Source organism: Drosophila kikkawai, chromosome 2L (genome assembly GCF_030179895.1).
Source record: "Drosophila kikkawai strain 14028-0561.14 chromosome 2L, DkikHiC1v2, whole genome shotgun sequence".
Classification (NCBI taxonomy): domain Eukaryota; kingdom Metazoa; phylum Arthropoda; class Insecta; order Diptera; family Drosophilidae; genus Drosophila; species Drosophila kikkawai.
This window is the reverse complement of record NC_091728.1, coordinates 12,433,487-12,449,401: the sequence shown is the minus strand read 5'-3', so window position 1 is coordinate 12,449,401 and position 15,915 is coordinate 12,433,487. Positions and strand designations below refer to the sequence as shown.

The 15,915-nt window shown below is 38.9% G+C and overlaps 3 protein-coding genes across 13 annotated transcripts in view; 1 reads left to right on the top strand and 2 right to left on the bottom strand.

Moving 5' to 3' along the window:
* The window catches only part of LOC108082860 (uncharacterized), a 48,268-nt gene that overhangs the window by 11,659 nt on the left and 20,694 nt on the right, over positions 1–15,915 (bottom strand). For 3 of the 9 annotated variants that reach the window (XM_070284323.1, XM_070284334.1, XM_070284322.1), the window contains exons 2-4: positions 12,948–13,155; positions 12,324–12,803; positions 9,541–12,262 (exon numbers count right to left, since the gene is read on the bottom strand). In XM_070284323.1, the coding sequence (XP_070140424.1) occupies positions 9,729–12,262; positions 12,324–12,803; positions 12,948–13,062 (3,129 nt within the window). In that variant the 5' untranslated portion in view covers positions 13,063–13,155 and the 3' untranslated portion in view covers positions 9,541–9,728. Of the gene's footprint in view, positions 1–9,540; positions 12,263–12,319; positions 12,804–12,947; positions 13,156–13,437; positions 13,641–13,798; positions 13,914–15,915 lie in introns of those variants that run through there. The other 6 variants (XM_070284331.1, XM_070284328.1, XR_011444562.1 and 3 more) reach the window with 4 other exon arrangements.
* rdo (reduced ocelli) overlaps positions 1–15,915 on the top strand; it is a 56,458-nt gene that overhangs the window by 26,073 nt on the left and 14,470 nt on the right. The window lies entirely within an intron of this gene.
* Positions 4,902–5,917, bottom strand: LOC108082858 (28 kDa heat- and acid-stable phosphoprotein-like). Of its 2 annotated transcripts, none has more exons than XM_017178435.3 (2): positions 5,769–5,917; positions 4,902–5,687 (listed from the first exon to the last, which is right to left on the bottom strand). In XM_017178435.3, exon 2 carries the CDS (start codon positions 5,606–5,608, stop codon positions 5,090–5,092), a length of 519 nt encoding a protein of 172 aa, XP_017033924.1. In that variant the 5' UTR covers positions 5,609–5,687; positions 5,769–5,917; the 3' UTR covers positions 4,902–5,089. The 2 variants fall into 2 exon arrangements, with proteins under 2 accessions (XP_017033924.1, XP_017033926.1); XM_017178437.3 differs by having other exon boundaries at positions 4,902–5,682; positions 5,769–5,908.

Sequence of the window (15,915 nt, the reverse complement as noted above, 5' to 3'; positions counted from 1 at the left end):
TGCTTTAAAGGGTCGACGAATGCAAAAGAAAATGTCATAAATTTGTAACACTTTTGCGAGGAGAGCGAGGGCCAGACAAGATGACGGGATGCTGGAAGGAAAGAGGAGAGTCGTAAGAGACAGTAGACAGGCATGAGGATTTAGCTAAAAGCAGGGTTGTAGTTTTTCTGATTCGGAATTCAAGGGATATAGTTTTTTTTAATTCTTTAAGCTAGTAAGAATTAATAATAAAATATTTTAAAATTTTCAAGCTAGTTAAAATATTATATAAAATTGATTAAGCTGTTAAAAGATTATATAAAATACTTATCCTCATTTTATATTTATGATTTTCTAAGCTGTAAATTTTCTCTTTAATAAAAAGAAGTTAATTTTATAATTTTCGTAATTTTTAAACATTTTAAATTCTCATCTCTATTTTCTTCTTACTATTTCTTCGTTTTTTTCGGAATATTCTTACCAGTCTTGGCTCTTTTTCTGTTCCCTGAAACGATCACAGCACTGTTGTGAGAGAGAGCATTGTCCCTGCGAGGGCAAAAAGTTAAACAACAAATGCGAAACTTGGCCTCCGGCACACAATTTGTCACACATACAGGGGGTGGCACATAAATTATATATACACACAAGTCGGAGATGACTGGACCTTTTGGTTTTGGTTTCAGCTTCAGTTTCAGTTTCATTTTCGGTTTCAGTTTCGGTTTCGCACTGGATTCCCTTCTTCGTGCGACGCTTTTTTGGCCCAGTTTCCGTTTGTGCTGGGCCATTTGATTAATAAATTGTTTAGAACACAAAACTTACTGACTTGTGGCTAATAAAATATGAATGCTAAAACTTTGCGGGCGGCGGGCTCAGCATCAAAGGCCAGACATGAGTCGCAAATTAGTCATGCGCATATATGGCGAGTAATTTATGTTTGCGTTGATGTATGATGGCTCAAAGGCAGTCGCATTTAAGCCCAGTTAGCATTAGTAAGCGGCCCCATATGCTGCCCGTCCCACCCCCCTTCTTGTCGAATTTCCATAACGGCACGGCGGGGAGCGTAGGAAAAACGAAAGCCGGCAGGGCATTCGTTCCCTTTTGGTCTGCACTGCGTATGCGTAATTTGATTTTTCTTTCCTTTTCCCGTCCGGGCAATGATTTTTATGCCCTCACATACACACATACACAGAGTGATGCCTCGGTGGACCGCTTTTTGTTTGGGTCGCCTTTTTGATTACATCTCAATCAATTGGTGGCAGTTTTATGTTTGCACATTTCAACATCTTTCGGGCTCTTCAAATGTTCATTTTTACGAGGCCTGCGGTGATTCCGGTTTCTGGCTCTGCCATTGAAAATTTGTAAGCATTTCAAGTTTTCTTCGCATCCCATTATTTTTTTGTGTGTGTAAAAGTTTGTTTATATCGAATTACAATTTTATTGTATTGTTCAGATATTTTTCAAGTTTGTGAAAAATATTTTAAAATTGATTTTGTAGTTATTTTTATGTTCCGATGAATACAATTCAATGTCTATATAAAGCCTGGAGAAAGCTAAGCCCAAAACTGATTTATATTTTTGCTAAATTAAAGCTTAAATCTAACTAAGAGGTTTTTAATAAGCCTTGAAACCACTGAAATCTTTTGAAGAAATAAAATATAAAATAAGTTCAAGGCAGTGGTTGTGGTTCTTTTAAAACCAGCAAGCATTTCAGGTTTTTCTAAATTCTAAAATTGTAAAAATAAATTCAATTACCCATTAAAGCCGCAATTAGTTAATTTAAAACTCAACCCAAACTAATTTTTAGACATTTCCCGAACCTTAAAGACCTGTTTAAAAACTCTGTTTGAAATGCCACCATTTCATTTGGTTGCCAAAAAAATAAAAATAAAAGCAAATAAAAGGAATATAAACAAAACAGAACCCTGAGGCCCAGCGTCAGTCAGAATACAATTCAATTTTGTTTAGCAAAGAAATTTTCCTGGTCCGCTTTTCGCTGTTCAGGAGGGGTAAGGAAAAAGCTCACTGATCTGAAAAAAAGGGCCAAGTTATTTTATAAAATTATATATATTTCATCTAGCAGAGGGATGGAGGGAGCCCAGTCAGTCGAGTGGCAGCATAATTTTCATTCAATTTCGCTCATTCGTTTAGCGCTTTGGCCAGGTCACCGGGGTCCCTTTCTTGTTGCCTGTTGGCTGTGGTCTAGATGCATTCATGGCTATTTGCCATCATTTGTGTGTTTATCCACTTAGAAATGAAGCGATTTGATTTCCCGGTAAATGAGGCATTTTCTGCAATCAGTTTGCATTGACTCCCTTAATTCCTTATTCCTCATACCAAACGGAATAATTTTTTAGGACCAACTCCGTTTCGCAAGGAGTCCTTGTATTTGCAGCTTCATTAAATCGAGTTGTGGTCGCCTCTTGGTCCTGTGCTCATCCTGTTATCCGCATCTCACTTTGACTGGAAGTGCACTTTTAGCACAAATTTCCTTTTCTTGTTGGCAGCCGCTTCCTTTGTTCTCTTAGCCCAGGATGCGGCTGATGAGTTCTCGTCGAGGAGGAGGAGGAGGATGAGGACGAGGACAAGGACGAGATGCCGGCGGCTTGGTCGTTCCACTTTGCCAGCACTAAAGTGTTAAATCGCATAATTATGTCTCTCATGGCGCACACTTCACTAAACTGCAAAGTTATTCCGCGGTTGCCTTTGGCATCGCTAGTTCTTCGCACTTTCTTTGGCAGAAAAGACTTTGAAGGATAAAAGAATATAAGAAAGTGACACCTCCTTGGTAATATTTAAAAAATATATTTTTTCTGACAGCTTCTAAAAGCTAAGTGTGCATATTGTTATTTAAGTTATTCATGGTTTTTTGTAGATGTATCTATTAAACGTTTTTGATTTCATAATAAACCTTTTCTTAAGTATAAATTTAACATAACTTATTTGATAATTATAACTATACTTTGTTTTAATTCCCTTTATTAATTTATAATTATTTTTAAGAAGAAATATTATTTTTTTTTTTACCTTTTAAATATTAAGCAACTCAATTTTACTTTCTTCCTTCAGTAACCCAAAGTCGACCCCATTTTCCTTTGTTTTCCCATGTGATATGCAGTTCCTTTGTGCCTTCTCGCCTCCTTTATTTTCTTTTTTCACTTTCCCACACTATATACACATTTTTCCCTTGCACTCTGAGGCATTTTCCTTTGGCCATGTGTTTGCTTTGTCATCGGAGGCTCGAGCGCTCGACTTAATTATATTTTAAGTTGACTGCTTGCATTAATACTCGCAGCACAAAGGCAGCTGAAAAATAAAAATTGTTTTCCCCGCACCAAAACACGCACAAGGAAAAGCAAAAGTTTCGCCCAAAGCCTAATGACTAAATTGAGAGCAAGTTTGCCAGAGTTTTCAGCACACATTAAAGCAAATAATTTGCATACCCAACCCGGCGGCGTTGGCGGCGAACAACTCGAAAGTATTTTGCTAACTATTTGAGTGGGGGGAGCCGGAAAAACTGGAGGGAAGAACGAAGGCAGCTTTAATTGCGGGTCCTGTGCAAGAAAAATGGCTTGTAATAAATCTCGGCGTCCACTCAAAGGGGGGGGGGGGGGGGCGGCGGTGGGGCCAGGCGAGTATCCTTAAAGATAAGACCCACTACGGGCGCTTATCTGGGCGTGAATGCCATGATGCCAAATCCCTTGTCGGCAATTCGAAACATTTAAACACTGGGCCCCCGATTCAGGAGTCAAAGACTGAGAGTGGCCCAGCTCCCTTGGCTTTTCGTCCTGGCAACGGCCGACGCAAGTGGGCCTTTATTGTGCTCCTTGTTATGGCCATCATGGCCAGCTCCTAATCTATAAAAAACCAAGTTTCACATATGCGTGTGGGTGCACTGAGAAAAAGAGTCTTGGGAAGACTTTAGCAACTTCTTAATTAAATATATTTTTATGAGTTTATTTTAAGGGGAATTTAAAGTTTTTAAGAATGTTTTGAAAAGCATTCCTGAGGTCAAATATTCCCAAGTTTATTTTAAGGCACATTGAAAAATGTTTAAAAGTAATCTTTGAAGGCTTCAAATCCCTTTTTTTTACTATTAAAAATATTTCTAATAAACTAATGACCAATATCCGGTTCAATAATTGCTAAATGTAACTCTAAGAAATTAAATATCTGACAACCCATTTGTAAAAGTGACAGTTTTAGTGTTTCCTTTCAGTGAGATTATGTGCGTGGGCGTGAGGGCGGAAAACACATCCTGACGGCCTCCGTTCAAACTGTTGCGTTGGCTTGGCAGATAAATTCCCGCTGCTCGCTTTTCGCCTTCGTTTCCTGGAACAGTACATTAGGGGTATTAACTTGAAAGACACACCACATATAAAAGGTACATTTTTGCTGTCCAAGGCACACGTGTCATGTCCGCCTTAGTGATCCTGGTAATTGCGTTTGTATTAACATTTAAATTGTTTACACCGCACTTAGCCAATTTTTTGCTCTATCAACTCACAAATATTAACTTTCAATTACCAAAAATGACACAATCAGGTTGTCCCGGCGCCCACTCGTGCGTGGCGACAACATCAAAAGGATGTCTAATAAGGAAATCCAATATTTGATGGAATGAAGACGTTAATGCCTTCGAGTCTAATTGATTGGAGAGACCAAATAAAACCGCAGCCGAAAATCCGCTTCAATGGATTTGCGGTTTGGCGAAAATCATACACAATTAGCACGGCGAAGACAGGGATTCGGGGTTTGTTTACTACTCAAATATGAGAGCTGGCTTTGGTTTTGCTTGAGCAAACAACTGGAGCCCACGCGGCGTATGCGTAATATTCTAAGAGACGCTTGTCAAGTTGATTTGATTAAGAAGAAATATATATATGATAAATTAAGAAGGTTGATCAATTGAAAGCCTAAAGAAGTTTACTTTCTGTATCTTTATTTTCTAGCACTATTTCGATGGGTTATTTCTTAACCAACATCGAAATGGCACTCAAAGTGTTCATTATTCTTGCAAGTCTTAAGGATTTTCCAAGTTTCTTGCGAGGTATTTCAGTTTTGTTTTAGGATTTGTTTTGCTTGCAATGTTTGTATATTCCTATAGGTTCCCTCACTTTCCGCGAAGGGCCAGGCCCTTGGGTGAGTTCATCTCATCGACGGGACACTGCTTGGTGAGCTTCTTAAGGGAAAACACCAAACGCAAGGCATCTGCCTCGGCGGCTGCCTTCTTGGCGGCCAAACGACGTTCGGCAGCCGCCTCACGTTCCTTGCGAACGATGAATAGTCTCTCCAGATCGGCCTGGACCTGGCTTTTTCGTGGTCCCTGTCTCTGCTTCCGCTCATCTCGGGCGTTGTCCTTCTGACTCACAATTTGCTGGTCATGCGGCATGCGATTAGGATTGAAGACCTCGATGAGGTTGTGGATGCCTCGGATCGATTTCTTTTCCGGCAGATACTCATTGTCGTAGTCAGACAGGTCCCCAAGATTTATATTTGCTTCACCTTCGTCCTGGCTTAGACCCTGAACCTTGTCCTTGTCCATGATCATGCCCAGCTCCTGCTGCAACTGATCCGATGAAGTGAACTGGCGACAGCGGCCCTTGTGGTTAACGTATTTGCCGCGTGGCATCTTCTGCAATCTCTGGACACAAGATACTTCTACTAAGCCAATAAATAACGTGAAGGTTTATGGCCCGACGACGACTTTGCTGGACCAAATGTATGGGAAAAAGATGAACGATAAAGATTGCACATATTCATTAAAAAAAAATAATACACTATAAACTCACCTTTAATGTAAAAAACCTTCAAAAATTATTTGGAAAAGTAGAAACGCAATTATGTGTAAACCTATGTGTCGGCCTGAGCAGAGCCAGTCCAAAAGTATTTCAAATTCACTGACTCTAAATGCTTAGTTGGTGTGATATACATTTTGTTAATATATATTTTCATAAATAGGAAGGAAATTGGCTGCTCAAATTGAAATTTTTCTACCTTTTAGGCTTAGTTTTCTCAGTCAAAATTCAAGATTTATTTAATTTAAAACAAGTTTTCGCAATTACCCTTATTCTACAGGGTTTTATCACATTCTCAAATGTATTTATTTAACCCTATTTAAGCTCACTTGTCTGATTATTTGGATAGTGTGACAAGTGGCTCTTAATGTCTAATCAAATATGAGAGCTGCGATTTGGCCATTCGCCTGAGTAGACAGTATACGGCCCACGAGGCGTATGCGCAATGCATAAACGTCAAAGTAAATTTTGTGAAATTCCGCTTGAATTGCTCACTGATGATGACAACGAACGGGAATAGTAGCGGAAAATGGCGACAGGCCGAAAGTGTGGGAGCAGAGGAAGTGGAAATAGGAAAAACTTGAGAGGGGTGGCGTCAGGCTCTCGGCGCAAATCGGTAAATTGCGAAAACATGTTGCCATCGCTGGCGTGAGCGAGAGGTCCTTGATTGTGTTTTGGTTGGCACTGTTCCCGTAGCCGTTGAATGACTGATGAATGAGCTGAAGTGCAGGCCCCCAGAGTGTAAGACTTTGAGTATATGAGTTTACGTCGGCGCTGGAAAGCAGAAAAGGCATGCAAACAATGCTGCCAGAGTGGAAAATGGGCACTGACAGGGACAGGGAGACAGGTTTTCTTTGGAGAGATAAAGATAGGTAGAGAACGACAGCGAGAGTGAATCTCCTCCTCAAGGATTTCTCACGTGCTTCTGCCTTGTGCTTTCTTTTTTTGCTAATTAGAAAATATTTGCCATAGCCCAGCAGCTTTGAAGGTGAAAAATTATTTCCTACAAGCTTGGGATCATGAAAAATTAGCGCAAAACACAAAACAATAACAAGAAAAGCTTTAAGCTAAATTATACACATAAGAGTGTCATTATTTCAAACGAAATTTCCGTTCATCGATAGCAATTTTCTTATTATTTATTTCCCCTCCAGTTTTCCGAGTAATTTTTAAGCTCTGACCCGCGTTCCCGTACCGGCACACATAAATAATTTCATTCCGAGCGTCGACTAAATTGAATTTTTAATCATTATGCGAACAGCAACCCCATCGTCCGACGCCATAGCTCATAAAGTGCCTGTGAGTCTGTGTGTGCGAGTGAGCCATAAAATGAAATTACACGCATATATCAGAGCATTTTAGCTCAAGAAATCTGGAGAAAAAATGGCGAATAGCGGAGACAAGTAATGTAGTTTTTAATTAAAGCAAAAGCAGAGCTAGTTAATGACGGCATCTCGGATGCTTTTGTAGCCAAAAGTGGCCTTAAAGGTTTAAACTTGAGAGGGGGAAATTTCGAGAGAGCCTGCGGTTGTTGCGTCTAAGATTGCAGTGGCCAAGAGCGAAATGAACAATGGCGGCGGGGATTTCCATCTAAGCCCGAAAGCTTTAAATGCGCGCTTTGACACACACACTCACATACATATACAGGCCTAGGAAAATCGTGGAAGAGCAGACACCAGCATTATTGGCACACCGCAGGCACCACATGGCGTATGAGCAACATTGCGGCAGCCATTCGCTATTCCCCAGTTACCAGGCATTCAGCCAGGGCTTATCTGTCCAGCTGCACAACGACTAATAAATGTGTGTAAATTAGTTATCAAAAGCAGGAAGGGTCTAGCGCTTAATCATAAACTCGCCTTAATTAATACGCTGCCAGTGAAGCCCGCATTATGTCTGCCAGCTTAGATTTGATTAATTTTTATCTGCGAAGCGGTGGCCAAGATGAATCCCCCTAAATTCTAGTCTCTGACTTTTATCGTGCAGTCTAATAAAGTCATCAGAAATAAATAATTAATAAATGAGAAAAGTTGGGTAGCTTCAAAATTCAATGATTTTATATTACAAATACAATTTTTTATTACCACGAATACAATATTTTATTATAGTTAAAATATCTCTTATTTATAAGAAAAAGGGAGAAAAATAAAGGAGCTTCCATATTCAATGAATTTATCTTATAAATTGCATAATTTTATTATTAATTATAAAAATATAAAAAAAATATAAAAATATATAGCTAAATTTTAATAAGTTTGCTAGCTCTTCCTTCTAATTGTAAAAGGTTCCAGCAAACTGGCTTTGATTTTCATTTAACAAAAATAAATAAATAATATAAAGCAATTTCAATTTACAAATTGAACCGAAAACCAAATGAATACTCCATACTTTGCTGCCAATAAATTGAGTAGATAAGCCTCGGTAAATCGTGAAAAGTAGACCTCTTCAGAAAATAAATATCAATAAATTGAAATTAATTACTCCATCTTTGGCACTTGTCGAGCACTCATGACTGCCATTGAGTTCTGTATTTTTGAACCGCGGCCATTAATCATTTTGTTTGGCGATAATTTATGCAGTCTGAAATGCGGGGTCCTGGCCCTTTATTCTCAGCCTGTCACAGTTCGGTTCAATTGCGGGCATGTCGTCAAAGTGCTCATTAATGGCACTCCCTCCGCTCCAATCCCGCCCTGAAACCTAAGCGAGCATTCGCCAAAAAATTTGCATTCATCAATTTGCTATCCAAGTTGCTGCTGTCCCCGGCTTATTATTTCAATCAATTGCGTTGGCCAAGCTGGGGGAGGACTCAGTGCCGCCCTTCGTCCTTGCTGTGCCAAAAATGACGAGGGAATGTGAATGGAAAATATGTTGAGCCCTCGTCCCGGACCCCTATGAATGCCACCTGCGCTAATTTATCAATGGCAAACATTTCGCAATGGTAAGTAATATTCTGGACAGTCCCGAGAGCTGCTAGGAGGCCAAGGACGCCGACTGAGGACTGTGTCTTCGTTTAATATTTATAACAAAAGCTGAAGGGCACTCGGTCGCATTTAACTTCTGCCGACAGGCTGTCAGTGAGCGGCATTTTAATTGCGTTTTCCGATTGCCAGGATTGCCTCAAACCGCTTCCTTGCCGCTCAAATATTTGCCGCATAACATTTTTACGAGGCATTTTTCCATTAAGACTTTCCCCCCCTTCATTTTCTTTTTACAGAGTGTGTGTGTGTATGTGTTTGTGTCGCATTGTATTGACTTTTAAACACATCAACCGCAAATACCGCATCGGATATATAGGAAAACTCAATCAAACTGTTAATCGACTTGTGACCCAACACCAGGACCCTTCCACTGCCACTCGAACATCCATCCGCAGGTCCTCTTCGGCAGTCGTGCGGGGCCCGTTACCCTTTTGATTGTTTTTCCATGAATTTCCAACCATAAAATGTCAATAATATGTTTGCCATGCCCCGCCAACGATCTCCGTATGTGTTTGTCCTGCCCTCGTGTCGTGGTCTCCATTTCATCCACTTCCAGCAGAGCAGCCATCAACTCCCGGCAATCGACCTGTTCAGTGTCAATAGGCAATAATAAATATTGAAACGTGTGGCGATGAAATTGAACAGCTTCATTCGGTTTTGAGTGGGCCCAAAAAGCAGCAGGCAGAAAGGGGTCAAGAGGATAGGCGCTGATTTGATGGAGTTTAAACAAGTCAATTCCATTAACGAGATTCAGGCAACAAAAATTGTGGAGTTTTTCTCGAATAAAATACAGACAAGTTGTTTAATACTTTATTAAAAAAAATGTATAGAAGCGTTTAATATTCTTATTATACAATATTACAATTTTTAAAATATTTTAATCATACATTGTCATTGAATGCTTAGCATTTTTATGTTAGATTGTATCTATTGAGTAGCAACATTTAATAAAATTGCTTGGGCTTATATTTTTATTTTACCAATTATGGAAATCCAGAGTAAAAACCTTCAAGTAGGCATTCTCAAAACATAATAGCCTTTTTTTATTTATAAGTATTTCCTCTATATTCTCTTTCCTATGTAAGTTATATAATCGATCAATTACCTCATTATTTAAAATAACAGTTAAAGGACCTTGATGTGTGGGATCTCTTACAGATTTTAGAATGCTATGAATATCCCTTTGAAATATATTATATAAATCACACACCCAACATGTGTTAATTAAAAGGCGGTCGAGATTTTTGCAGCACTTTAAAAAGGATAGGATACTATCCCTTATATTAGCAATTTCCCAATACACTACAGTAATTTGCAATGACTCGAGTTCTGATAGTTCGCTTATGCTTGTCATATTTTTACCAATTCGACTAAAGAAAATATTTAAATTTCTTAACGATTTAATTCGCGTTATTTCATTTAGTTCTTCAACACATCTAATCGTTGTAGTTAGATGTGTTAATTTTACGCTTTTCCTACCAAAAGCCTGATAGACATTTGTAAGATTAACACCTATGCTTACTGATAGGGTTAGCTTTTTGATATTTTTCAAATCATTAAGAACATGTTGGACGTCGACATCATTGTCATTATCGTCAATATGGTCATTATATTTATAATCATTATAATCATTATAATCATTTTCTGTATTATTGTTAACATATTCATCAATTAACAAAATCTGAATATAGTTCTTATATTCATTAAAAAACAAGGCCAAGGACTCCAAATTTTCAAGGTTTGCCAAACATTGTAATACCTCTGAAGTTACTGATAACAATTTTAGATCTAGTTTCACGAAGTGCTTAAAGTTGCGCAAATGGGAAATATCGTCACAACAACATGTGCCTTGCAAGCTTCGTAAACTTTGAATTTTAGAGAGCTCTTCTAATTCCTCAATCATAATAACAGATCTGCTTAGTCCTCCTTTAAATTTCAAGTGCTGCAGTTTGGCTGAAGTTTTTGTAGCAAATGCAGAAAATAATTGCTGTAAAGAAAACTCTGGAAGAGAAAGTGTTAATTCTTCAATATTCGAATTAGCTAGCTCCATCAATGATTCACAATCTTCAAGCTGCTGAGATTCGTATAAATTGAATTTTTTCAACGACCTTATTCTGGAAATTAGAACTAATTCTTCGCTTGAAAGATTTTCTGATTTAATTTCTAGGTATTGAAGCGACGGTGACGTCTTTGTGGCCAATTGGTCGAACAGCTTTATTAAAGATCCCTCCTCAGAGTCACATATGGTCAATTCCTTGAGCTCAGTTATGTTCGACAAACTCTCAATGTCATTCGTATTGGTCAATGAAATTCTTAATTTTGTTATCGGCTGTACCTCTGCCACTTTGAGTATATCTTTAATAGTTATACCGGTGCATTCTGAAACATCCAGTTCCTCAATCGTAATTAAATCTCTGTAGCCGAAGGCTTCAAAAACGTCTGAATTTTTTTCTCTGCCTGCAATAATCATAGTTTTAATTCTCTTATTTTGGCCTAATATATTCTCGCTCTTTTTAAATTCAATGTTCCAATTTTGACACGTAATGACACCGCTTTCCGAGCAGGTATTTAAGAGACTGCAAAGTGCCTTTGAATACGTCTTCTCGAACTCCTCTTTAATATGAATACGCACTGTTTCCAGGTTGGGAAGCGCACTTAAGAGCTCGACAGACTCCCAACCTAAAAATTTGCAGATCAAAGATGTAATTGATTTAATTTTAACAAGTTCAGATGTTTCAATTTGGCCTATTTCTCTTAAATGTATATCAACCGATTTCAAAGCATATGATTCGTCTGGTATCATGGATGCAAAGAGTTTTGATATTGGGGCTTTATATCTATAGTCTGCTAAAGTAAAATTTTGTATATTCAAAGTCCTTAAGAGTGAAACCAATCGTCTTATATCGATATCTCTTGTCGGACAATGAGACAAGGCAAGTCCTTTGCAATCGATTTTTAGCTCTGCTCCAATTAAGGTTATGGTGGCGAGAGATTGCTCTAAAGGGCTGCTGTCCCTAGATATGTCCCAAAAGTCGTAAGAGATCAATAATTTTATATAATCCTCACGTTGATACCCCAACTCTAAATGGGAAAAAGAGTTCATTCTCGCAATTGTAACGTTACTTAAATGTGGCAAGACTTCGATAAAGTTCATTGTCAGCAGTTGGTGCTCTGGTCTCTGCCAATTGGTTATCGCCTCAAAAAATGTCAACAGAGAGCCATTCTCGAAGGCTCTGAATATAGTCATTACTCGTAAGTTGGAAAGCTCTGCCAGTGGTGCATATTCGGTTCCATCGTTATCCGGCTTTGGCACGAACTCTAGTTTCTTAAGATTGCAGCAGTGTGGCACGATGTCTGAGAGTCTTCCAAGAATTTCGGTGCTTCTAAAACTTAAACTCTCCAAATGCGGGTTTGACTTGCAGATATTTACCAGTGCATCTGCCCTCATTCGTACATCCAAAGAGAGATAGGTGATGTATCCAAAACTGTTTAAATCCTCTAGGGAATATCCTTAAGTGAAAAATGCATTTTAAGATATTTTCAGTAACTTATAATGCATGGACTTACCAACCATTAAGTCGAATCGTTACATCTTTAAGGCTCTTTTTGTTTTCAAGAGCACGTTTTACTATTTCAAAATGATCCAAAAATTTGGGTTGAAAAGATTTTGGGTCAAAGTAAAGTGTAACTTGTTGTATGAAGTTATTTTCTCTGATGGCTTCAGCGTAGATTCGCAAGAAAGCTTCTCCTTTTTCTGTGAGTGTGGTTAGCAGTTCTGAAAAATCTATTTCAAGTTTGCTTCTGTTCGCCACAAAAACGAATTCCAGCTCCTCGTATAAATCATTGTAGTATTCTTCTAATAATACCTCAAAAACCTCATACGCCAGGGCAAAATTTACCAAATTGGCGTATTTCATTTTATTACCCCGAGATTTATCGCTCAACTCGCAGTCAGCAATAATATATTTCATAATCTCTAGTTGACAGTAGTTATTGAGGTCTAAAATCTTATCGTTCTTTTTTTGTTTCTTGGTTCTGTTTATCAGATCTCCTAGGGAATATCCATAAATGAGAAATATATTTGTAGAAAATTTTAATTACTTGGTAAAATATTTCATAGTTCTATTATATTTTATTTATTTATTTATTGTTAGGTTTTTGTAGAAACTGAATTCTAATGGTGGCACATACTAACCTTTAATTTTCATATTTAAAGATCTGTGGGTCGTTTTATGAGATTCGCATTCTAATCCGAAATATTTTATTTCTTGTCTGATGTTATAATCATGTATGTCCTCAGCTACCAACATCTTTTGTTTGTTGATTTTGTTTATCTGGTATGACGCAGGATTGTTTACACTTTGCAATTCAGTCGATTTTTAGTCGCCTAGCCGCAGTTCAAACTGAAAATTTAACAATTTATTGTGAATTATTTATAGTATGTAGTTTCTTTTAATACAGGGTAGCAGAGTACAGTAGCGAGTAGAAGTGCTTAAAATATAATGTGTATCAGAAAGTTTAATTTGTTAAATATAAAAAACTTTATGTATCTACATATTTTTTTCACTGTACAACATTTATAAGATGTAGGATATAACTTGAAGTTGGTTATGAAAAAGAGTCTAATCTAATGTATACAGGCGGAAATTTGCATCGCAAAGATCTTAAATATAAACGTTTTTAACCTTTTGTAAGCGATTTAGTTGAGCTCTTAAAGCTTGTGAGTATATTGAATGAACCGATAGATCTCCGACGAGTGGGGCAGGGCAATTAGGAGACACCACTAGGCGACTTTGGTGTCTTTCGTGTCCAAATGATAAAAGGCAGCCAGGCTTCGTTCCTTGTGTCCTTTCTGCGTTTCTGTGTGTGTTTTTGCGGAAAGCATTGGCTAAATGAACAAGCGGAAACAATTAGCGTTGTAGCATTATTTGTAACATGCTGTTTGGCAGTCTCTCTCTCCCTCCGGCTGCCGCTCGGTGTGTAATTAAGAGTCTCATTAAAAAATTATATATTTAAATGGAAACATCTTCCACAATGAGCACTTACTTTCCCAGCTTTCCTCTGGCTCCGCAGACGGTCTCAAGTGCTCTTCAAGAATCTCGCAAGCCCAAGCTTAATTGAAAAATTTGCGTTTGCGAAATTTAAAGTCAGTGGAAAGTTGTGCCAACTCAAATAGAACATGGCAACAACAGAAATGGGGGAAATACTGCGTAAGAGAGACTCCTTTTGTAATCGAAAAATTGGCGCCTTTAAGCTGACAAATCGAAAAGTTTCACAAAGGTTCAACTTTAAGTTGTAGCGGCGAAAGTTTTCGGAATTCCGGTTTCCCCAAATCCACTGTCATCGGATAACCTTTGAAAGCAATTTAAGCCAGGACTGTGGTACGGATTTAACAATACACAAATATGGCTTGAAAAGATGGGAATTAACAGGGATTTTTTGTTTAAAAATTGAAATAAATTAATATTAATTAATTTTATTTATTAATTATGCTTTATATTGTGTAATTATAAATTTATTTTGAAAAAAATCTTATTTATTTGTGACTACACTGCAATAGATAGTGTAGTGTACTTTCCCCAACCACTTTCGAAATTCCCTTGTTAAATTTATCGAATAAATTCCGCATTGTGTCCGCTGTCAGATCAATTGGCATTAAAGTGCATTTGAAATTAAGGCCCCCACTACCCGACACACGGAAAGTGCATTAAAATAAATCAGTGAATCGCAGCTGCGAGGATGCCAGTAATTGAAAGTTAAGCGCTGGGATGGACAACGTTTAAGGCGAGTTCTTAACTCAATCACCTGGCCATTAGTAGGCCATAATCCTTGCGCACAGTTTCTTCTGCACTTTTGCCGTATTTGCAATTCAATTAGGGCAAAACAATGCGCTCGGCTCCGGAGCGTGAAGCGTTAAAAACGCAATCACAGGGCGAACAAAGCGCACAAAAGGAGCTCGGATGCGGATCTGGTCGGAACGGTGACGGTGACGGTGACCATGACCGGACCCCGTACAGGTCTGACAGGTAGGAGGTGGAGGCAGCGCCAAGATGATGTCGTTTCGTTCGCTGAAAGTTAATATCTTGCCACGCTTGGCCAAGTGAAACACAAGACAGTCAGCAGGTGGAAGTGGAAGTGAAGGGTTCTTGGAGCTTAAAAGGAGAGGCGCTGGCCACACGCAGTTAGTGAATTTCGAGCTGGTGAAAGGTAAATGGATTCGTCGGAAATTCCCTTTAATGCCGCCGAAGATCAATAAGGGCGGGCAACTAATTGGAATCAATATCTCTCCGACAAGCAGGCAATAAGGTATTACACTGGAAATAACTTTAATGGGTGGCTTTTGGGAAATAAAAATCATAATATTGAAATGAGAATATTATGGAGAAAGGCAAGTATAGCTCGAATACATTTTTGTTAAGTGCAAGTAGCCACTCTGTCCTGTCTATGTTGGTGGTCAAGGTGTGGGCGTGAGTGTGCCAGTGTGCGGTGAAGGGACGTCGGGGCCTCTAATCCCTGTTTTAGGCATCATTGCCTCAAAAGATTGCTGCTCATTTGCCGTGCCTAATTGGCCAATGTCAGCTTAATGTCGTCCCCTCTCGGCTTTGGCTTCTGCTGATGCTTTTGGCCCAGAATCCTGGCCACACTTCCGCAAAGGACACGCACCCACACACACGCACCCACACATCCAAGAACAGACACAACCTGTGGGCCCTGTGGGTGTGGCCCGAACTAATCGCATTGACCAAATGACCCAAAAAACAAGCGACAAAATCTGCAGCTGATTGCACACACCCGTAGGTTATCCTGGCAATTTTATATAAATTTCCTCGTGACCACCCACCCACCCACACACACACACAGACCACACACAAAGGCAATTACATGAAAATTCTCACATTTGAGTGTGAAAATAAATCAAGGAAAATGTGAAGCAGGAGGTGGACGTGACATTCGGCTTGTAAACAACAATTACAATATCCTCCCATTCCGATATCCTTGGAGATACAGGGCTTGGCCATACATATGTCCCTGTGCAGCCATAAACGACATTTTGCTTTTTCCCATGTAAATCCCCAAGAAGGTCAGCAAACGGTCGTCGTGGCTCAAAGCTCTACGGCGGTTTTCCTGCGGCTTAGCCTTATGTGTGCCCGGCATGCGATTCG